This window comes from Athene noctua, chromosome 4 (assembly GCF_965140245.1).
Source record: "Athene noctua chromosome 4, bAthNoc1.hap1.1, whole genome shotgun sequence".
Classification (NCBI taxonomy): domain Eukaryota; kingdom Metazoa; phylum Chordata; class Aves; order Strigiformes; family Strigidae; genus Athene; species Athene noctua.
Window position 1 is genome coordinate 38,142,347 of NC_134040.1, and position 23,149 is coordinate 38,165,495.

The 23,149-nt window shown below is 42.5% G+C and overlaps 1 protein-coding gene across 1 annotated transcript; it reads right to left on the reverse strand.

The window, feature by feature from the left end:
* Positions 1–316: 316 nt before the first annotated feature.
* On the reverse strand, positions 317–11,431 carry MGST2 (microsomal glutathione S-transferase 2). Its single transcript, XM_074903886.1, has 5 exons — positions 11,349–11,431; positions 6,311–6,410; positions 5,033–5,103; positions 3,064–3,145; positions 317–517 (listed from the first exon to the last, which is right to left on the reverse strand). Exons 1-5 carry the CDS (start codon positions 11,404–11,406, stop codon positions 385–387), a joined length of 444 nt encoding a protein of 147 aa, XP_074759987.1. The 5' UTR covers positions 11,407–11,431; the 3' UTR covers positions 317–384.
* Positions 11,432–23,149: the final 11,718 nt, after the last annotated feature.

A 23,149-nucleotide genomic window follows, 5' to 3' on the forward strand; every position in this document is an offset into this window, starting at 1 on the left:
AAGGAAGACTACAGAGGCATTGGCAAAGCTGAAGGACTTTGGGTAAGATGGGCTGATGCTTGCAGTGCCAGTTGCAACTAAATTACATAGTGAATTAATGGGTTTAGGTTTATGTCATTTGTTTAGGGTTTACAATACTGTACGGGAAAACAGAACATTTAATTGCAAATGCAGATGTGTCATGACATTCTGTCTTACTGTCTCTTTTTCAAGAGTGTCGGGAAAGGAGAAATGTAAAAAGCTCAGGAAAAACATACATTTTACATTGCAACAGGCTGTTAGTAAAGAGCTCTGATGCTTTATTCACATGCAGCTTATCATCTTTTTTGTGTTCAGGGAAAGCATACACATTATTTATTTATGTTAAAAAACCCCACCCAGTCTTCAGGGCAATTTACGTAGTTTCTTCATAATGCTGAAATCCAGGTATTCATCCAGAAAGCTGTTAACAATCCCAGCTGCACCCAGGGTTGTCAAGCAAATTAGAATTATCAAATTCAAATAAAACCCCGTTAACCTAGAAGTGGAAAGCAGAGAAATACTGTTATCGAGCTGTACGTGTTCACAGTGAAACTGCTTGTCCACACCAGTTAAGAAGAGGTGTGCAGAATCAGAAAGGATCACTACTCCAACGCTACCTTGGGGTGTTTTGGTCATACACCGTTCCTGCATGTGACTTTTGTGTGGGAGAAGAGAGATTCCTCATAGCCTCTCTATGAGAAAACTGTGTTTCTAAATATTCCTGTGGAAGTTAGGGACTTGCTCCAGGATGAAGTTTCCTCGTCTCATGACATGAAGACCTGTAGGTAAAGCCACAGGCAAGCTTGAGCAGCTCACTGCAGCTGTAGGTGTAGGAGTATGGGAAAGAAGCCTTCGGGGCCGAGGGAGCGATGTGGGTGTCCCTCACATCCACACCTGTTGGGCCCTGCTGAACTGGGAGGGCTGCTGCTGGTTATCACTTTGACTTGGAGATGGATTTTTAGACCAGAAAGGAAGAGCATTGATCCTAAAAAAATCAGCGATTAGGGCACTTGCTGGGGATGGGAAAGGGTCAGGTTATTTTATGTGTACAAAATGGAAAGGTTTCTTTGGAGAATCCCATCACATTAGCATTGGACAGAGAGGTCAGAGGAGCTTGTCAGCCTTTGATTTATAGCTAGCTATCCCTAGACCCATGGAAGCTGAAGGGGTTAGGGGCTCGGGCACTGCTGCGAGTGTGAGGAGCCCAGGAATCTCACTGGTGCCTAAAGACTTGATATAAGTAGCCTTTCTAGGTATGCCATGTCCAGATGAGGATTTGAAAATGGTGAAGGATGAGATTTTCTCAGTTTCAGGAAAGCATGAAAAAAGTCTTTAGCTTAGCCCTTTAAGTATCTGTTAGAGCCGGCTGGAGGGAAGGGTGAAGAATGTACCCTCACTTTGCTCACTTGCAAAGGCCTCTCCAGCACAGAAACCAGGTAGAAGGTGCACGTTCCTGGTGTGTTCTTAAAAAATCCAGCCTTGGAAAACCTAAACTGCAATTCATGTAGCCAAGTGCACAAGTATGTGTGGTAACCACCTCTGTGAGCACACAGAGCAGGTTTGTCTTTATAACTGGCATGGCTGTAGTCAGTGAGTGTGGTTCAGACTTGGCATGAAGACTAATCACCTTCTCGCTACCAAGGCTGCTGGAGGCTTGCTGTATGTTTTGGGGACGGGTTCTGGATGCCTGGCTGGTGCTGACCAGCTGAATTGCCCACTGGAGGCTCTCACCACGTAGCCCAGCAGCAGTGGGCCTTGTGAGCAAAGTTGTTTTCTAGGGCTGCCACACTGACACTCAGCACGCTCTGTTCAATGCAAAGAAACTAGCGTGTAAAGCTCAGTCTAATAGTAAAGCCAGACACTGTTCTTAGGCTTCCTTGAAAGGCTGAATCTATTGGTCTAAGAGTACTGAAGCATGGGAAAGATTTCTTAACAAGGAACTTTTTAGTTTGTTGAATAAAGAAAAGTCCGTTATGCTCTGCTTGTTCATTTATTTATACGGTTTTGCTCCCCAAACTTCAATAATAGTTGCTAGTCTTCTGACTGGTGTTCATTGCATCATTTGAATTATTGCTCTCTTACTGGGAGATATGAAATTATCTCCCGATATTTGCTCTGGAAAACATAGCCTCTCCCTTCTCTTAAGCAACAGCTCTTCCAAACTGGGTAAAGGATTGGTGGAGGTTGTAGTGAAGGAGAATGGTAACATCAGTACACAAGCTATGGAAAATAGCCCTGTAGTACAGTCCTTTGCTGCTGCAGGATTATTCGCTACAAAGTAGTCTGACTGTTTTGTATCTTCCTCTAGAAACACACATCTCAAGTCTTTTAATTTTATGACAAGCAGATAGCATGCTACTTTCTTTTTATGACCGATACGTGTGCTGGAAGAGGAGCCTTAGGTCAGGACACCAAAGAGTGCAGTGGCTTCAGTGAAACGAAACAAACTGTGTTTACAGCAGAGGGGTGTTTAGCCAGTGTGCCTGTTACAAGATGCTGTGCACTTAGCATTCATTAACGCATGCTTATCTGAAGCTGTGTCCTCTTATCTGTTTGGTGAAAGTTCACCAGCCTACAAGGCCAGATTTGCTTGCTTCCTTTAGTGCATTTTGCATGGCTAGAGTAAAGGTCTTAACATGACAAGCTTGAGAAAAAGTGAAAACAACAGACAGGCAGCCACGGTGCAAACCTTGCCTGAGCAGTCTCCCATCCTACAGCAGTCCTGAGCCTGCGAAACTGTGCTTGTGTTTCCAGACCTCCCCGGGTCTGGTTGCCAGTATGCTCAGTACAAAGCAGGCACCCACAAGGTGAGGATCAAACCTGTTCTCTCTCGTGACCTGTAGCACGTGCACATCTTAACCTAGGCTTCTGCTGTAACAGCCAGCCCTCTTCCCTGAGGGTTTCTGCTTCAGACCTCTTGCTGACATTTTACACATGTTGCATTCAATTATGGTCACTTTTCACTGCCAGTCCTTGGCTCTCAGCCCAGCTTCAGACCACAGCCCGGAGCTTTTAACCTGTGTTCATTTGGTAACTCCTTACCTTCCCTTCACAGACTGTATGTAACCATGGAAGTACTTGTAGCGGGCAAACACGTACAACACACCCAGAAAGGAAGCTAATTCTAAGAAAGAAAAGATTAATAGGAGGGGAAAAAACAGTTAGAAAACTAAAAAATAAAGATCGTTGACATTTAACCACTTTAATTATGTTTTCTAGTTATACGGCTCTAGGGATTTTCATAGCTACCCATACCCTGGGAAGTTACCTTGGGAAAGAATCATTCAAAAGAGATGTATGTATTCTTAAACATTTACTACAGGAGGCTCTTGGTATGGGTTTACAGATAGAAGTGGACATAGGACTGTCCAAGAAAACCTAAAAGCATTCCCTGAAAAAGAGATCTCAAGAACTGACGGGAATCTGTAACCCCCCCCGAGATTGGTGGCTATCCCAGAGGCAGGGTAGCGTTGGAGCACTGTGGCTTGACCCAGCACTGTCATTTTGTATTGTTATGGCAGTTCATGCTAAAGGGGAGTGTTTGTTTTGGAGAGAGAATCTTATTTATGTTGTTAATAACCTGCTTTGCATTTATATAGCAGCTTTTATCCAAGGACACGAGAGAAAGCTGTAGTGAAGTTAGCTTTCTGACCTCCCTGTGGGAAGAGTATAAAGTCACCTCCATTTGATAGATGGAGCAGGGTGTATAGGTCAGTTGTATTATCCAGGACTAAGCAGTGCTAGTTAATTTTGTGTTCTTTCAAATCGTGTGAGTGAGCATTACAGAGGACAGCTTCTACTGTGTTCTGGATTAACTCGTGTAAACACACCTATGGGAGATACTCTCCTGAAAAAGTGACTTAAAAGGGAGGCCAGCATAATCCTCCTTTTTGTACACGTGACAGCACATGTCTGTGTTGCTGGTTAGCAGCTGTGATCTTCCTTGATTCAAGTGTCAGTCTATGAGTATGTGTATTATTTCATTTCCATTTTGTTGACTTAAGTGGTGTTACTTTGGATTTACATCAGATTTGCAGTGGAGATGGGACTCTACGAGAGCCTTAAAACAAAATTACTGTCTTGGAGCAAACGTAGAAAATGGAGAAGCAAGCTAGTTGTTCAGGAAGGAGAGGTGTAGTGGGCACGAGCTAGTTACCCTTTCTCCAGCCCACAGACTTCATGTTCCTAAAACATCAGCTGGAGCAGAGTTAATAAAGCAAAATGCAAAAGTTAGGCTGTCACGAGTTCTAGCTCTACAAGAGTCCACCCCATCACTGGTAGGGGATATCACGAACCAACCTTGGAGAGCCCAGCAGAGTGACAGCTATGAAAGCTCTGTGGTGTCTGAATTCAGAACATTTGGCCAAAAGATGCCCCCCTGCTAGGTGCCTGAGAAAACATAATAGGTTTTCAGGAGTCCCTGCTGCACACCTGAAGTACTATATCTGTGGCTGGAGATGCCGCTGTTACAACTGCACTTCAGTGTGCGGTGCTATGTCCCAGAACAAACAAAGGAGTCATAGCCCAGTGGTAGTGTCACTCCTCTGGGATGTAAAAACCCAAAGGTTTGCTGGCTCGAGCCCTGTCTCCATCAGGCAGGGGCCCAGACACAGGGATGACCCGAGTCTTTTCAGGCTGCCTCCTCCCAAGGGACGATAGCTATGCTTGATGTCTTGTGAGAACTGTCCTGTAATGTGCAAATAATTGTTAGTGGGATGCATCTGGGAGCTGCTTTTCTGAATGATTCACCCTGAAAATCCACTGAAGGTATGATAAATGTGCCACGTGCTGGCTCCTTGGTTTGCAGAGAGAAGTGAAAGCTGGTGGGGCTATGTGAAATGCTGTGACTAAGTGGGGATTTCAGTGTCACTGAGCATTCTTCCAGGAAGGCTATGCTAAGGTAATGCAATTAAAAGAAGGGAAAAAGATGTCTGCAGTCATGATAAAACTAAAGTGTTTAAAAAATTTATGTAAAACTTCTCAGTCCAAGATAAAAATTAAAAGTGTTTACCTTGATTAAAAAACCATCCTGCAGTCCAGAGGACAGTCAGGAATATTGGGTAAAACTCCACACAGTTTTGTCTGCAGAATAAATTTGAAAGAATGTTAGTCTGGAAAGGAAAAGAACTATGGATGGTATTTGCAAGGAGAATCAGCTTTGGCCTCATTTTGTTGCCAGTAAAGTTAAAGGTATTGAATCCAGTGGGAGCACAGCCAACCCAGCATTAATCACTCTTAAAAATTCTCTTTGTTGTAATGTCAGATACAAACTATTTAAACTATTTTCCTGGTATTTAAATTTAGACAAGGATCTGGATCCCAACTACATGGAAATAAATACAACGAATAATCCTAAATCAAGTGCCTGTGCATCAGAGGCAGGCAGGAATTCCAGCACACGGATGCGATGTTAATCGCTCATCTCCATACTCGGTAACGCAGGTTGCGTGGGTCAGCGTTCCCGGGGCTGCAGGAGGAAGCACAGAGCCGTGCACAAGCAGCTTCCACTGCTCTGCTGAGGCCAACTGCCTTTATGAAGTGCTGTCAGACACAGACAGCACACGATAGATCTTCTTATGGCAGGGACAATAACACCTTTATTTGTGGACATCATCAGTTTTCCCACTAATATTTCACTGGGATATCTTTTCTTGGTTGTCCTGAATGAACTTCTTCTTAATTAATTAGACAGCCTTCTATATCTAACATATTCTGTTATCTAATATGTTGTCTGATGTATTCTATGTCTCGTTATTGTTACCCCTTACATCTACAGTAACAGCAGATGGGATTGTTTGAAATAAATATAAATACTTTACATAGGGCCATTAGCTAATTGCAAACTGAAGCCCACCTTCTTAGACAGGCTATTCCACTGTTATCCACTGTGAAGACAGAGGTTTTCTGTGCTCTTGTCTTCCACGTGTTTGGTGTTAGCCACAGTCCAAGCACAGTTTGCTAGATCCAGAATGTCTGAATTCTCTAAGTTAAAATCCTCTAAGTTAAAATCCATTAGCTCTCAACCCCTTCTTAGGTTTGGGTAATCTGATTTCCTAGTTTGATCAGAATTTGAGCAGTGACTGTTTTAAATGAGCTGAGCTTACCCCATTATTACTAAAATAATAGCTGAACCATTTGAAAAGTGATCTGGTTTTGGGTTTGGTGGGTTTTTTTGAGCAAGGGATGCAAAGAAAAGTTAACATTTTAAGACAATGCTTTCAATGTTTTTGCTTCTCTTCTGGACTGAATTGTTATTCATTGCCACCATCTTAATGATCTCCAGACTTACTGTGCACGAAATGTTCTGTCAAATTCTGGAGCCCCAGTGACAGCTGGGGGCATGACTTTGTGCTTCATTCTTGACTTCCCCACCAGCCAAGCAAAATGACCTGCAAGCAAAAATAAGGGCTCATGAACTACACAGTTCCTCAGTTCCGTTCCATCCCTAACACGTCAGTATTTTTTTAGAAAACATCGTTCTTCAGCTCTTTCCATTTAATTTGACAGAAAGAGACCAATATTAGTTCAGATCTTATCTTCAAGAGTAACACACATGAGGAAGGGGAAAAATTGCTATTTCAGAAGTATATTCATTCTCTTTTTGCATTTGCTACTCTAGCTATGACTTAAATATCCTTCCACCTCATCTGAATCCTAGAACTGCACCACCTAGGAGCAATCTAGTCACTGCAGTGTCAGCATGCTGCCTTAAGCAGTGTCTCAGTAACCAAATTGCACTGATGGAGGTCACTTCCCTACTTGTTTGAATAGCATATGGTCATTTTGTTTTAGTGACGCAAAGAGCTATGATGCTTTGAAGTATAAGCCAGCGTTACAATCTTTGGAAACAAAATCTGGTAGCCACCTTTTTAAACTTATTTACCCATATCTTATAATGCATCCTTTTTCCTTCTGTTGTTACTGTCTTGGACTCTCAAAATTCAGTATGTTGTAAAGAGCAGAGATCTGAAACTGGGGAGGCTGTTCCCTGATCTCCACCTCATCTGCTGGAGAGCTCTGAGAGCTATCTGTTGGAGGACCTACGCTGTTTCCACCTCCACTGATTGGAGCTAATAGTAATTACCTGTCTTGTAAAAAGCATATTTTAGAACTGATGCAGTGCGATGAAAAAGATAGATTACTTACTGTACGGTGACTAAATATCCCTTACCAACCCCCTCCCCACTCCAAGCCAGTCAAACACTCTCTCTGCACTTCTGACTTGTATTTCTAGGATCGCTTCTGATGTGTGTATGTGTACCTCATTTTACTGATGTCCTCAATGCAGAAGTCTCCCCCTGAAAGTTGAACAGTGGCTCACAAGAACAAAAGGCAATACTCAGACAGCATTTTTCTGTATGCAGCAGAGCTATTGGACATCACCCTGTTTGACTTTAAATCTCCCTGGGTACCTAAAGTTATTTTTCTGGCTATGTTGTAGCCACCCTGTGTGAGAAACCAGACAGCCACCTGAGTTTACTGGCAAGATTTGTCTAAGGGGGAAGCCTAGAGCATACCTTCTGTCCTCCCTTCTGGGAGCAGTGGCATTAAAATACAGCTAGAGATATTAGTGGTGCTGCCCTGTGCACCTCACGTCTTAGCCTTGCAGCCAAAGACTTTTCCCAAAAAAGTATTTTCCCATCTGTCTTCTCCCCATATAAGTAATTATGGGCTCTGTTCAAGTGACCTCTTAACCTTTGCTCTCCAGTGACTAGTCAGAGCATCTCAGCTATCTCTCTGTAAGGCAGGTTTACAGCACCTTTCGTTGTATTTGCATCCAGCAAGGCCTCCTCCACTCCCACCCACACATCTCTTGTTATGCCTGCTGATTCATCTGCTATTTACCACCTTGCAGCCCTTTCAGAAGGGAAGAATGGTGGCAGAGAGCATGCTTCAGGGAGTCTGAAACCCACGGAAACACAAGAATTACCTCTGAGAAATATTTTCCTGGGAAACTTAACTGAAAAGTTGCTTTTTAACTTCTGTCGCCCTCAAAATTATCTATTTTTTATGACAAATTCTACGTGCTGGCCAATCCCACCTGGCCTATCAAAGTGGGAGGTGAGCCATGGTGTTTTGTGCAATAATGGTTTTAGTCAGCAATGCGTTCCTCATTTTTTAGCCGCACAGACCCATTCAATGCTTACAACCAGTCCAGGACCAGGTTTTTTCTACTGAGAAGCTAAGACAAGCCAAGGCGTCTCATTGTATCCAAATCAGTTGGAAAAAAACCTTGAACAGATGCTGGACAAAATACATTTACTGGGGGAAATAAGAAGATTAAGGCACTGTAGGGGCCAAATTGTACTTGGTTGTTCAGTACAGTTAACCAAAGCAAATCGTCAATGCCACAGCATAACCCTGGCCTCAGCTCTAATGCAGTTTGCCCTTGGTGTCGCTTGGTCTGCAAGGCTCTGCTTTGAGGGGCAAAGATTTGCACATGGGAGACTCTGGGTAACCGCAGGCAGAAACAGGTTGTGATCGTACTCTAGTACAGCTGGCCATCATAAAATCCTCTCCTTTAGTGCTTCCACTGTGACTGATGGGAACTTTGCTTCACCAGGGACAAGTGGGCTTTTATATGCCAATGTAAACCAAGCTGTGGCACTGCATAATGGGAGAACTAGAGTCATGTCTGTCACCTTAAAACAAAAGGTGAGCCCGGTGTGCAGAACAAGACAGGTACCAACCAGGGTCTACAAAAGAGCTCAGGAGAGGAATAATTACTGTATTTTTTGTTAACTGCATAGGACATGCCTTTTAGTTCCCTTCTAGCGAATGGAAAGCAGTGATGTAAGTCCAAATTTAACTTTTGTGATTATGGTTTAACAATGGCTAAAGTAAATAATAAAGCAATGGGAGAGCTCTTCTGCCCCACCCACTGGAGGTGCTGTCGTGAGGACCCCAGAAAGCACTGCAGCAGGAGTAAGTAAAGATTTTCATAGTCTTTTCTTCCCTCTGTATCAAGTTGTTCAGTTCTAGCAGGCTAAATTACATGACTGAGGCAGTTACAAAGTATGCTTTACTTGCCTTTGTTTGCTTTTTTTTTGCTTTCATCTTCAGGTGGCATTTATGGTTACTGAGTTTAATATCTTTACACTGAAAATACAGGACAAAGCAGGCTTTCAAGGAACATTACTCTCAAACATTTTATATGCGTTAAAAAGTCAGTAGAGAAGTAGATAGCTGTATCACAATGTATGATATCACATGTTAATTTGCATGGCCTGGCCTAACAACCTTGGGGAAAAAAAAAAAAACCAAACAAACAAACAAACTTTTAATAATGTCTTGCGGGGTCCTGAAATTACTAAGAGTGATTTTAAAAGGTGCTAGTTCAGAGAGAGGCTTCAAAATAAAGGAGTAGTGGGACTCCAATCTGTTCTCTCCTACATCAATGACTGGGATTTATTCTGTCCTTTCATTGGATTCCCTTGTTTTCCCATCAGTCTGCAAAACACTAATCTCTCAAGCAAATTGTAGCCACTTAAAATGGATTCATGACTGCAAACCACTTCCCGTATTGTTTCTGCTCTGTCTTTCTACCTTAGAGCATTTCTTGCCCAGCTTCATCTTCGACTGACCTGATTCTTTGAATAACTCATGGTTCTGAGACACTAAATCACCTCTGATGACTGCTAAGTGAAACCTGACTTTCAGCACTGCTTCAGGAGCTCAGGTTGCCTCTTAGCACCTTCCTAACTCAGGACTGGAGGCTCAACAGAGTAAACAGAAGAGCAACCAGAGCGCCATGAGCTCTGTGTGTTGTATTTTGTCCACAGCAAGCAGTCATGGGCTGGGCTGCTCCTCTTACATGAGCTATTACATTATAACACATGCTTACAGTGCCCATTTCACAACATTCATTTGAACTCCCATAAATTAATCCGTATTGGTTTACCCATGCTAGAAAGCATGCCGAAAGTAAGCCAAGATGTGATGATTTAAATCAGATACTTACAGGGGTTTCTCTTTGGGCTTGATGTCAGACTGACAGTGTGAATTAAAACACAGGTTATCTTGTCTTTTCTGTGATTTTAACTAAGATTAACAAATATGGATTAACTGTCACAAGGAAGAACATAGGTATTCTCCCCCTCCCTTCACAGTTTCAGTATCAGTACAATTCCCTGAGTTTTCAAACTGCAGTACTTTTCTGGATAGTGTTTGTTTGTTTTTAATCCTTCACACTTTTATGTTAAAAATCAAGGCAAGCAAGTTGAACTTTCACAGAAGTTGATGGTAAATATTGCCACCAGACAGAAATGTTCTGTGAAGATCACAAGGGTATGTTGTAGCTGATCTGATGACAGGAAAAAAAGAATGTAAATTTTACGTGCTTTTGATTTGCTTTCTGTTGTATTGGGCTTTTTTTAACCCGGAAGGGTCACATTCTCAAGCTTTTTTTTTCTGCAGGGTACAAATGTTATTTCAGTAGTTGAGGCTTTGAGAACAAATAAACAAACAATCAATCCACATAGATAGGTTGCTAGATAAGTTGGCAGTCCTATAGATACTTGAAAAAAAGGCAGAGTGATTATTTTTGACTTGCTCTTAATCTCATACTAGTATAGCACAAATGCCTCCAAAATGTATCTTGCTTCCTGGTGTAAACACAACTATATGAATCAACATATTTCAAAGAGAATAATGACAAACATTAAAAATGCTACCGCACTTTTAGACTGATACACAGAGAAAAAAGTGTCTCAGACTTGCCCACTTTTTTCCCTAGTCCTTGATTCTCAGAGGCGTATCAGCAGGGGATAAAATAAACCCATTTAGACCTTAAAGAAATGTCATGATGAGGACATAATATGGAATATCTCATATTATTGCTGCCTGCTGTAAATATTTGCTTTGTTCTTTCATTTCAGATACTTAGTATATCTCTCTAATTCAGGAAACATTTTTTCCAGCACTTGCAGTCCAGCATCGGTGTATTTGATTTCACAAACTTACTCTCACTTTTGAGGTTTTCAGTTGTATGGGTGCCTAAATAAGAAGTGAAACCAAGACACGGTGTGGCTTTGGGGTAACTTTACAGCTAGTTGCAAGCTCTCAGAATAGTACGATTCCAAAAAGTCGGCAAACAAAACAGGACTGAAAACAAATTAGTTTCTCCCACAGGGAAAAGTAATCTGTCCCGCTGAGCCAACTCCCTCTCCGACTACAGAGAGGGTAAACAGTGCTCCAGTGAGAAAAATCCTACGAGTTCTCAGAAATTAAAGATACAGAACAGCCAGTTTATCATTAAATAACTTCCAGTACTTCAGAACTGTTGAAAACCTCCCCAAGCCCCAGCCACACAACCCCACAGATCTTACATTGCTGGAAGGCGGAAAGAAGAGAGACAGCCGCAAGCAAAATTAAATCACCAGCCATGTTCCCAGCAGCTTCCGTGTGCGAGCAGGATGTGTGTACAGGAGAGAGAGCTTGAGTGAGCAATAAGGAAAAACAACAGGTGGGAGAATTATAGGGCTTTTCAGCACTGCAACAAATGTCTGCCTTAGAAATGAAACAGCCCAACTTTTTTAAAACAAGAGTGCAAAATTATGGCCATTTTTCATTCCTGAAAAAGTTCACATGCAGTCAGCCAGCCCTGCCTGCTTCTTGCCTGTGTGAAAGCACAGAGAGAACAAAACCAGCCTTTCCTGCCTCGGTAGATTCAGCTGTTCTTTTATGCCTTAGATTTCAGTTGCAATCTCTTTGGGGGCGAAGACTTTTTGTTCTGTGTTTGTACGGGGGCTAGTGCAGCCAGGTCTGCATCCAGCACCAATAGCACCGTTCAAAGCAGCAGGTGCAGGAGACATGAGGGGAGAGCGGGGCTTTGTCCTGCCCCATCGCTTGATTTATGGGTTTTGCCGAGCATGTACAACTTGGGCTCTGACGGGTGACATGACAGCCACTTTACAAGCAGTCAGAATGCAGAAAGGAATTGTTCAGCGTAGTTCAAAGGCTGAAACAACTGAGAAAGAAAAACATCTCCCCTCCTTTTACTGCCTGGAGTACACTTCCTACAGCTTATGCCTAGTCCTAAAACTGGGAAAGATTCTCTCAAGGAACATTTTTACATCAGCTAGCCCTAACAGGAAGCTTAATGCCATTAGCCTGTATAATCCCATAAGGCCACTGGAACAAACCAGTGTTGTGTTTGTTGTGACTCCAGGATTATGTATTCACTTTGCCTCTAGCTGATGTTAAAGTGGGAGATTTCATTGACTTTAGTCAAATTTGATCATTTTAAAGGCTAACATAAAAAGGACTTTCAATCAGTTATTTTACCTTGCCAGATTTTAAAAGGTTGCTTCTTGGGTATCAATTCAGTATATAGTTCTTTCTAAAGATTGGAAGAGCAGATATACTGTAATAACAGTAGTTGGATGTTTGTACTTAGTAACTCTTTAATTCCTGATTTATGCACTTTAATTGCAGTTCTTGTAGTACGGGTTGGTTTTCTGACCACACGGTTTCTCTACATTTTTACAGGCTGGCTCAGAAGTGTTCAAAACATTGTCACCCTGCTGATATAGGGAAGTGAAGGCAAACTCTGATAGAACCGGTCATTTGAAAAGTTAAAACCACAAGGGCTAAACGTTTTAAGGCCAGCTGACGTTGAAGTCATGGGGGTTTTTTCTGACTTTATTCAAAGGATGTGAACTTCAAAATGGCAATAGGCATGCAAAATCCAACAAAGATCGACTTAAAAGTAGGCAGGAATACAATCTAGGGCAGGGGGTTAAATCCACAGAAGTATTATAAGTTATGTGGCCATTATAGCTATAGCTAGAATCTGCTTAAAACTTTGTTCACTTTCCACTGGCAGCAGAGAGTTTGTAGGTACCTATAGATTTATGATGCTTTTAGACATACATAGTCCACACCAAATGTTATGCTTCCTCTTTGTGTAATCCAGAATAGGAAGTTGGATCATATACAAAACAAGGTTGGGTTTCTTTATGGTTGTAGAAATACAGTAGTACCTCAGATGTCCAAAGCTTTTATGATGTGTATATACATAGATAGATGCTAGGATCAACCAAGCTATTTCTCCAGTTATGTCAGGACATTTTGACAGCTTGTCTGTGGCTGATTTCTCAGCTTGCTCCTGATGAATGTAATTTGATTTTGCATTTCCTTCACTTGCATGTATTTTATACGTGCTTTGCTTATCTCTGCTGTTGTAAATGCATGTGTTTTCTGCAGCTGTCCAAAGCTATCTCAAAAGCAAAAACAGCGGCGCTGAGCAGTGAAATGTAATGTGAAGTCAGAAATAGGAGTGGTATCTTACCAGGCTTAAGCCTTTCCCATTTGGAAACAGTGGTATTTTATTGCTGCACCATACTTTGCATGTGTGCTCTACAGAGAAGACAAGTTTCTCCAACTGTAGGTTACAGCAGCAGAAACTGAGGCATTGGGTAGGGACGGGACTTGCTAGTTTTACGCAGCAGCTGGGTGTCAGAGCTGGGTGTTTGCATAGCCCCAGGATTTAGGGTAGATTATTGTTCCTGCCTCGTGCTGACCTGTGTGTCCCTGGCAAAGTTTCCCAAAGAGGCTGGCTCTTCTCTGTAGAGAAGCTCCTCTTGACCAGCAGCAAAGGCAAATCCCAGCAGGGCGGCAGAAAGGCTGTCACAAGAGAGCAGATGGTTGGGGTAGTGAGACCAAAAGCATTTTAAGCGTGAAACCAGACTGATCAAATAAGCTCTTTTAATGGAGTTACACTGTCAAAGCTGCTCAGGTTTTGTCTCTGGAAGAGCTGAAAAGAGCTTTGCAAAGGGCAGTGTTCAGTCTATGCTGGGGTATAATGTTTTAAAGGTTAGCCACAAGTAAAAGTGCAGCACCTTTTATTTTTAAGCACCTTCTAGGAGACAGGCTCTGAAGAACAGAAAAGTTCCTCTGGCTGGAAAGGAAAACATACCTGAACTCTCATATATTTCACTGGAATCGTTTATAGGGTAAATCAAGATTATTACAATGTATGAGGTTAGCTCATGTATCAAAAGCAGTTTAGCTACAGCAGTTACAGTACTGAGCTCTGTGGTTTATTAATTTACTCTGCTTTTCAACAATTTATTACGAAGAACATGGGCCTGTGTGGCATTGGGTCATACACAGGCATTAAATTTACCCCAACTGTGAAACGGGTGAAAGTGGAACTTTCCTATTTCTACTTCCTAAATGCCCATTGTAACGCATGTCTGCTGTTGTTTCATATACACTTTGCATGGGGCCTCAAAGAAAGGATGACCAGTCCTTTTTATTCAGTTAATTTTAAGGTCCGGTTGTTCAGAGTGCCCTGCTTTGTGGCAGTATTACCAAATGATAAAACAGATTCTCACGTTCTATCCCCATCCTCTGGACACTGGTGGCAAGAGATCAGACTATTTTTGATGGTGGTGGCAAAGCAGATTTAAAAGGATTAAATAGAGTACTAGCTAGAGGTTTGGATTCTTCCCCGATCTGCACCTTCTGCAGCCTTATGTCACCTCCATCAATATTGGATATAAGTCAGGAAAGAATTGGTTCATGGTGTTCTCATCTGGGTGTACAAAAGATTGATGTGCTTTAACTCCCATCAGCGTTAATGTGAGTTGCTATATGCACATAAATTCCCACATGCCCACAGGCCTCTTGGATTTCCTTACGGCCTTTGAGTATCATTACATTTTTTTACTTTGGACATTGTAGGAACATATCTGGGACACAGTTCTGAATTGTGATAGAGAATAATATCTTTTTACAGATGTTTATAAAACATAAAATGTGCCAATCTTGCATAATATCCCATTGCAAGCATAGCAGGCTTTCAAAGTAGCAGCAAAAAGAGAAGTCTAGATTATTATATGAAGTACCTTCATGTAATTACAGTGTGGGGTTGCTTTTTGTTACATCAGTGCTTTTCAGTTTAAAAATGTGGGGTTTTTCTTAAAATATCTTCACCTGTTCTCAGCTCTAAGGAGCTCAGAAGTGCAACGGCTTGGGACAGATTATCAGAACCCATTGAGGAGAACGTTGCACACACAAAGCACGTCTGCACTGCCATGTGAAAAAGGTGTGTGATAATGGTGATCAGGGAACACCTGGGGCACACAACTGGGTAGAGGCCAAATATTCCTCACCTTCCATGTGTCAGACCTCCTCTTCCTCCTAACCTAAATGTTTCTGGAAAAAGTGGTAAATCTCCAGAGAAAAGGTACAGCCTAACACAAGAAGGGAATACTGCAAACCCTGCCTCTCCCATTCAGCAGAAGGGGAGGAAGAAATGTGGTGTAAAACGCTATTTCCCATTCTTTCCTTTGACTTGCCTTGTGAGAGATTTAGTGCATGCTGCAAAAGCTACCAGCCTGGAGGCAGCATGTGGTGGGCCTTGCAGTCACATAGTGTCTGAGGAGAGAGTTAGGCAAAGTCACATTTCTTTTGTCAGTGCATGTGATTATGCCTGAAGATTAGAAGCAACTCTCCCACATTCTTCACCCGATGGAAATCGGTGTGGCTTACGCTCCACGCCTCACTCACAGGCTGAAGCTGCTGTGGACCAATATGAGTGCCCATATAAGGCGAATTGGCAGCATTTCAGCAACGAATAACAACTCATTAATAAGTGATGGGAGCTGGGAGGCAGCGGTGCTTACAGACGCTAGGATACTTCCTGCATTGCGCAGTCCCGCTGGCTCTGCGTACGGTATCTCCAGTTTGCAGCAGGTAGTCTGGGGAGAACCGAGGGCTGGTCTGCGAGATGCAGATCCTGCTTGACTTATGTCTGGATCAAAAGGAGGTTTAAAGATTTTCCTGTTGCTATTGACCAAGTGGAAGCAGATCCCCGAGCCAGTGTGACTGCTGTGATATCTGGAATGCAGGGGATTAATGGAGATTCAGCAAGAGATTTGAAGACGTGTTGGTTGCACATCTCTTGTCTCCCTTCACAACACCTAGTAGATTTGTCACAATGGAGCAATTGTTATTTTTTAACTTGCTAACTTTGGACAGAGAGCTATTTTAATTAGCGAACCACTTCAGCTCGAGGGAGTCTTTTCATCCATCCAGAAGGAAGTTTAATTTCACCCTTGTGGAAAGCAGCTATGCTTAGGAAGTGGGAGGTAAATTGTGCTCACGTTCAGCTTTATCCAATGCCTTTAGGCAATAAGGCAGATTTTAGCACTTGCTCAGGTAGCCGGCGAGCCAGGCACTCCAGCCTGGCCAGCTCTTCAGCACAGCTTGCCTTACAGTCACAACCATGTGCCATTATTTATTGCCTGCATCTTCAACCTTTTGGAGATGCTGTTGGTAAATGTCGGCTCTTGGTGTCCGTGATGCTTGCTTGACCCTGGCTACCAGGGGAATGTAGCAGACCCAGTCATTGCCATAACTGAAAACCTGACAGTTTTCCAAGGAGACTGCTGTGGTTATGCATTCAGCTGCTCCCAGATTTCTCTCAGGTGGGATGCCAGATTCCTTGAGATTCTCTTGAAAGTCTTGTGTGACTTGACCGTGCTAACAGAGGAGGTTAATGGCAGAGACGGGAACCGGAGCAGGCACCTGGCTGCCACACTTGAGCTTTGAATTCCAGGCCCTACACCCTCCTCCCATCTGGCAGGTCACAGAGCATGCAGGGATCTAGATGCCAGCTCCTCTGAGAAAAATAATGTAAGCAGCTGTACTGCGACTGCCATATTTACACGGACATGCTTTGAAAAGGGAAAAAAAGCCCTGGAGAGTATCTTCCTTCTACCATGCTCCTCCATCTCTCTCTCCAGTCAGGTCTAGCCCTTCTGCACTGGAGAGGGGTTTGACTCAAGCGTTGTTGGATCAGTCACACTCCCAGTTCGGCCGTTCCATGCTGGCTTGGCTTCTGTCTATTCCCTCAGCTCCTTCTTGTATCCTTCCCCAGCGAGATTGCCATTTCTTCGCTTGGTCTCTGCAGCCTCTCCTCACCAGTTAGAGGTTCTGCTCTCATCCCCTCTCCTGCTCGCTCACTCCGCCCATGTCCACTCTCCCCTGAAGGATGCCGGCTTAGCTTTCAGAGTGGTTGTACGCTAAAGCCGGGAGGCCCGGGAAGCTTTGTCTGCTCCCGGGCAGAGGAGGGGGTCCCCCGGCCAGGGTCTCGTGTTGCTTGGCAACATATTTCTCTCTCCTCCGACAGTCATTTCCCCTCGCAGCGCCTGCTGATGCACGCACAACAAATGACAGCAATATTACAGCAGCAGTTGCTCCTGTCACTGTTTACTTGTTATTTATGGTTATTGCCATGAAAGGATTTGTCAACATTTCTTCATATCCTTCCTTGGTCAAAATAGATATTCTTACATGCTTTTGTGGCACACCTGCATAATTAATGAATGGTCACTGCATTACAGTGCACATGACGTACAATCTTATTAGTGTTTTTTTTAAGTGGTTGCTGGTTCTGGATATTTCTGGTTTTCAGCCCCAAACAGAGACATCCAAGGCTTTATACTCAGTAGTGCAAAAATCCAGTGTAAGAGAGTCTAGCTTAGCTGCCTCAGATAGTGGCTCTTGTTTCTAGGTACTGCACATTTAACAAATTCTGCTCTGAATCACTTTCTGTCCCTTTCAAAAGGACATTAAGGCTAACATTAAGATTTCAAAATGAAAACGTTTCCAGGAACAGAGATAAAGCAGCCAGGGTTTTTCCTGATGTCTGAGTCTTTACCTTATCTGTTTGCCCTTTCCTCCTCCACACTAACCACTTCCAGCTTGGTCTTTCCGGTTTGCATTTGTGGATGTGCCAAAGAAGAAATATAGCTTCACTTATCTGTTTTCTCTAAAAGAGCACAGCAAGAAAGCCAGACCACATGTGTTTTCAGATCTTACAGTGAAAATCCTGCTGAGGCCTTTCCTTACTTGATAGACTTTTGTCACTCAGGACAGATCGGGAAAGCTTTGTTTGTGCTGCTGGCTAGTTATGTGCTGCCAAATCTTCTACTGGGCCTTGATTCAGCTCTAGATGGGTTTCATTCCATTTGTTAGCACGGACTGACTGCCTAGCTTGTGACAAGATCTGACAAGCAGTGTAGAACTTTGTTTTTTATTGTAGGGGTGCTTTGCAGTGACAGATGCATATGTACATCTGCCATTGCCCTCTGCTGGGGTATGACAGAACTACTGGTGTGTACCCTCTGCTATCTCAGCTGGAGGAACCCTTCTATTTCCTGAGTAGAAGCCTCTCCTTTACTTTAAGAAATTACCTTTGGGAACTAACTAGCCTGCAAGTAGCGGGCTGGCAAACAAGATAGGTGGCTTTGTTCAGCAGGTGATTGTCACACAAGCATCAGTGCAACAAGCATCAGAGGAGCTAATCCAGAAGGGGAATATCCACCTCAGCAGGGCCCAAGCTGCAGAGGAGGATAAAGACCATGTCCAATGTAGAGCAGAGTTAAAAAAGATGGTGTTGTAAATATTTTTCTCATCTAGCTCTTCTTCTGACTGACCAACTGGGCTGACTTTACAGTGGATGTGTACATCCAGGGTTAGTTTGCTAGTTTGACACTATAGTATTTAGATTGTGTATTTGGTTATTGTTTGTATATTTGTGATCTGTTGGAACTGAATGCAGAGATGGTTTCTGACTGCAGCTCTAAGGCCTATTGCCTGCTCTGCATCTGCTCACTTATCTTCATGCTGAGTAGAGACAAATTAAAGTCTCGGTCTAAAAGCTCCTAGATAGACACTCTGAATCCACTTTAAAATCTAGTTTTCCCACAGCAGGGGTTACTAAAGACGGCCTTTTTGAAAGGGCTTTTTAGAATGAAGACCTTTGAAAGGCCTTGAAATGAAGATCTTCAGAGAAATGAAGGCCCAGAACTAAGGCTCTACAACAGAGGTAGACCTGCAAGGGGGGGGTGGGGGGGGTGGGGGGGCACTTTCATTTCTATGGGATTGCAACCAGCAAAGAAGGAAGAGGAGACTATGGCCCAGCTGTTTCTCAGTGAAAGAAAACAAGCTCCAAATCAGACTCACTTAGCCTAGGCGGGCTGGTTGCTTAGGGAATTCTCTGAAATCAAACCAGGACAGAAGTGATCTGCAGTGATGACCCACTGTCAGCCATTTCTTTCCTGAATCTACAGTAACTAGGAGAAAAGTATCTTGTTTATGTTTTTTGTTTGTTTATTTTACTTTGCACCCCTTCTAAACACAGATTGCTCCACAGACAAACTGAGAGATCTGAGAGAGCTTCCCAGCTCCACCCACTCAGCAGAGGCTCTGCACCCCAGGTGGGTGCAATGGCTTACAAATCAGGAGCTCTGTGAAACTCAGCAAAATCATTTGCAGAGCGCTTTGAAATTCCTGACTGAGCATAGCCCAGTTGGGGTTAGTTTTCAGTTTTCCTCAGCTTGAAAACCCCTCTGGGTTTTCTGGTGAAAACAGACATGGGAAACGAGTGTCAGCTCAAAGCATAACCTGGTAATGCTCATATGGAGACCAGCAGGAGTTAAACCAAGTAATGTAGGAGTGCGATTAATGTGTGCTTTCATCGGTCACCTTACCCTGGTCACTGTCTGGATCAGCTAACATCCTTGTGCTGACTGAATTGCCTTTCTCAAGTCAGTGAAAGATGATATTGCAGAGTACAGAGAACTGATGATAAATTAGCAGAGTTTGAGAGTAAAAGCCATTCCAATTCCAGAATGGCCTTATTACTCTTTGAACAACCCAAATGTTTCTCGATATAGTTCATTTAGCCAGCTCTAAAACAGGGAATGTAGAAATAGGTGGCATTGACTTGGGACGTTTATTTTTAGGTAACGGGTTTTGTTCCCTTTCTCAGCATAAGAACTACTTTCATCTTCTTCAGAGGCAGAGTTATAAATATCTTCCATTGAGATCCAGGGCCTCTAACATGAGTGTGTAGCACTTCTCCCTGCTGCGCATGGCAATCATATTTCCTTCCATTCCACAGTACTCTCGCACCCCTTTGACAGAAGAAGCCCCCTCAGCTCCTAAAATCCATTAGTTATTTTCCTGAGGAGGAAGGGGATGCTTGTGGGAAACTGCACATTATTTCTTGTATCGATGTAGAATACAACATGTCCCATTTCTGCCTATTCCTGAACAGTGTTCCACACTTCACTTCCTTGGATTTCAGCGGCCTAATTCTTCTTTGTGTTATCAATAGCATGTGCAAACTGCTCCTGTCCTTGCTCTCCTTTGCTTACTGGTGCCTTACGCAGTGCAGCCATTGCCCATTACACAGGCACTGTGACAACTTAAGAACAATGCTTTATTTGTCAACACGTATTACAGAAAGGACCAAGCAAGAAAGAATCGAAAACCTGTCAATGGCAAGTTTACTTCGCACTCTCAGAATCTGTTACAAAACCCAGACAGACTTGTAACCCCCTGGCCTGTCCAATAACATTCTCCTCTACAATCCTGGCTGTCCCACTTGCCAGAAAAATGGTATCTCTGAGGACTAGTGGGAGGTACACACACATGCTTCATGCATTAGCTGCTATTTCTCACCAGGAACAGCTCAAGTGGTCAAGCCGCATAGTGTGACCCATCTCACAAGACTGATTTACTGCTTCCACAAATTATTGGAGTGTCCACGGAGACAATGGAAGTGCACAGGGGTCCTCTTTGCCACTTGCAAGGAAAACGGAATTTCCCTCACCTGCATCTCAAAATGAGAAAGGAGCAAAGAGGACATGAGAGGCTGCAGGTCCTTTGCTGAAAGTGTAGAAAAGCATCACAGCACAGGAGTTGGTGCAGAAATATTTTGTAAGCATGGAGGAGTTGAGGGAAGCAGGCAGCATTGCCCTAGAAGAGGATCAAAAGACAAGTTTTTGTCCATTTTCTGTGATACTCTTCCTTTAGGAAGCTTTGCTCGGGCAGTCTAAAAGAAAAATGACTGGAGAAAATGAATAAATCATCAATAAATAAAATGGTAGAGGAATGCCTACCTGACAAAATCTGGAGTTGCAGGTAGGGAAGTAGCATTTCCACTATCTTAACTTTCAAGTACATCAACATATAAATTGTGTTTAGTTTCCCTGGTAGATAGAGCTATGTGTGCCTTAACATATGTGGGCATGACTGTATAATTATGGATATATATAGTGTATATATGTAGGTATAGTGTTCTCTTATAAAATACCCATAGAATGAAATAAGCATAGCATGAGCATGGGCAGAGAATATTGGAATATACTTCAAATTGTGTTGTTTCATTATCATTCATTATATGCTAATTCAAAAGTAAACAAAAGCACTTTAGGAAATTTATCCCTTTTTAATTTCCTATGGGCATTATTGTTGGTTTATTTCTTAAACAAAATTTAAATTTTGGCATTTGCTAATTTAGTAGCAGTTTAAGATTTCGGTTCTGTTTTAACCTGTCACTTTAAATCCCACATTTCCCCAGAAGGGAGAGGAAGGAAGTCAATTCTTTAATGAGCAAAAAATAATATTGCAACAATTTTTCTGTTTTGAAATTAAAACACTACTTCTACTTGGAGAAGAAATTTATTTTAACTTGGTTTAAAAAGTAAAAACTAAGATTCAAAATAAATTAAAATTTGGCCTTTCTTGAAACAGTTTTTCTGCTAAAAGCACAGTAGTGAGTGTTCATATCAGTGCAAAAAAATAGGTATCCCAACAGATAATTTGCTTTCTTTAATCCCCGCTTTTTGTAATTTTGAGTCTGTTCTATTGATTATATAAAAAATTTAAGGGTGTAGTACTCATGAGAAATTGTCTCTTTCCAGATTATAAGCTTTGAGAAGAATAAGGCAATTTATACAGGATAGAGAATGTGATGCATTTTGTTTTGAGTCATGTCCTGGTATTAACACAAGTCATGAATTCATGTCAGATCCTCTTTATTTTAAACTTCATGGACAACTTGGAAGCATTTTCTATAAGGGCTTTAAGGCAGTTCCTTTTTCTATCTGGTGATCTACAACAATGTCAATGTGACAACTTCCAGTACTCATTTTTCAGAGAGCACGTGGCTTTTAAAGAGAAATGAATGAGTTAGCATTTCTGGCAATGTATACATGCTACCTTTGGAATATGTGATGAGCTGGAAAGGTCCATACATTGATTATTGTATTTTGTATAGTTGACAAGGCTTTACGTCTAAACCAGCAAAAAAATTAATGCACCCCACTGCTTTCCTTCTTTCACTGGACTGTTGTAGTTGACTAGCATATTGCGAGAATGAAATGAAGTGAGAACTGGAAATTAAAAAATACATTTCTGAAGGAAAAACAAGGTAGTAGAATATGATCCAAATTAAACCATTCCCTGATATAACCTGGAACATTATTATCAGGGTGTTGAGCTGACCCTGCTTGAAAAGCACAAGAACCCCTGCCCTAGACTTAAAGGCCTTTGACTGTTACACAGCAGTATTCACTCTCTAATTGAAGTCAATGATCTCATAGCCTTGGGGATCTGACATGGGGCATAAATTTGCCACAGTTGTAGTTTATAAATGAGCATTGCCATTTTACGGTGATAAGAGACCGGGGCCACTTGGCCTGCTCTCTCCCATTTAAAAGCAAAGTGTTCATAATGCATAGAAAGCCTCGTTGTTTGATTCTAATGGACGATATCTCTTTCTGCTAACTGAAATATATTTGCCATTTTGGCACCAGACAAAGTGAATACTTTTCACGCTGTTTCCAGGCTCAGATTGGCTTTATTCCCTTGTTGATCTGAAGAAGTATCCTTCAGTCAAGTGAGGCAGTCTAAGAAAATCCTCTCCTGCTATAAACCTCTGAGCCTGTGTTTAACATAGAAATGAATTTTATGAATCAAACTAGGAATTAGAGGGAAGCTGCTGAAACCTAGAAGAGCCTTGTAATCTCCATGTATGTTGTAGGTGTGTTACTAAACAGATGGCCTGGGCTGGGAGCTCAAATTTACCCTCCAGCCCCTTTCTCAGCTCCTTCCAGGAGGAAAGTCACCGGGTGCTTTGCCTCTCATGCTCTGTCTTCTCAAATAACCCACTGAACTGCACCTGGGGACCCAAGAGGCTGATTGCCAAGAACTGGCATTTTTCTGTTGGTGTGTGGTTGGTACCTCAAGAGCCATCCCAGTGCACTTGTGACTTGGCTGCATGGCAATCTCTGAAGTCACATTCCTGCTTTGTGCTCGAGCTTGT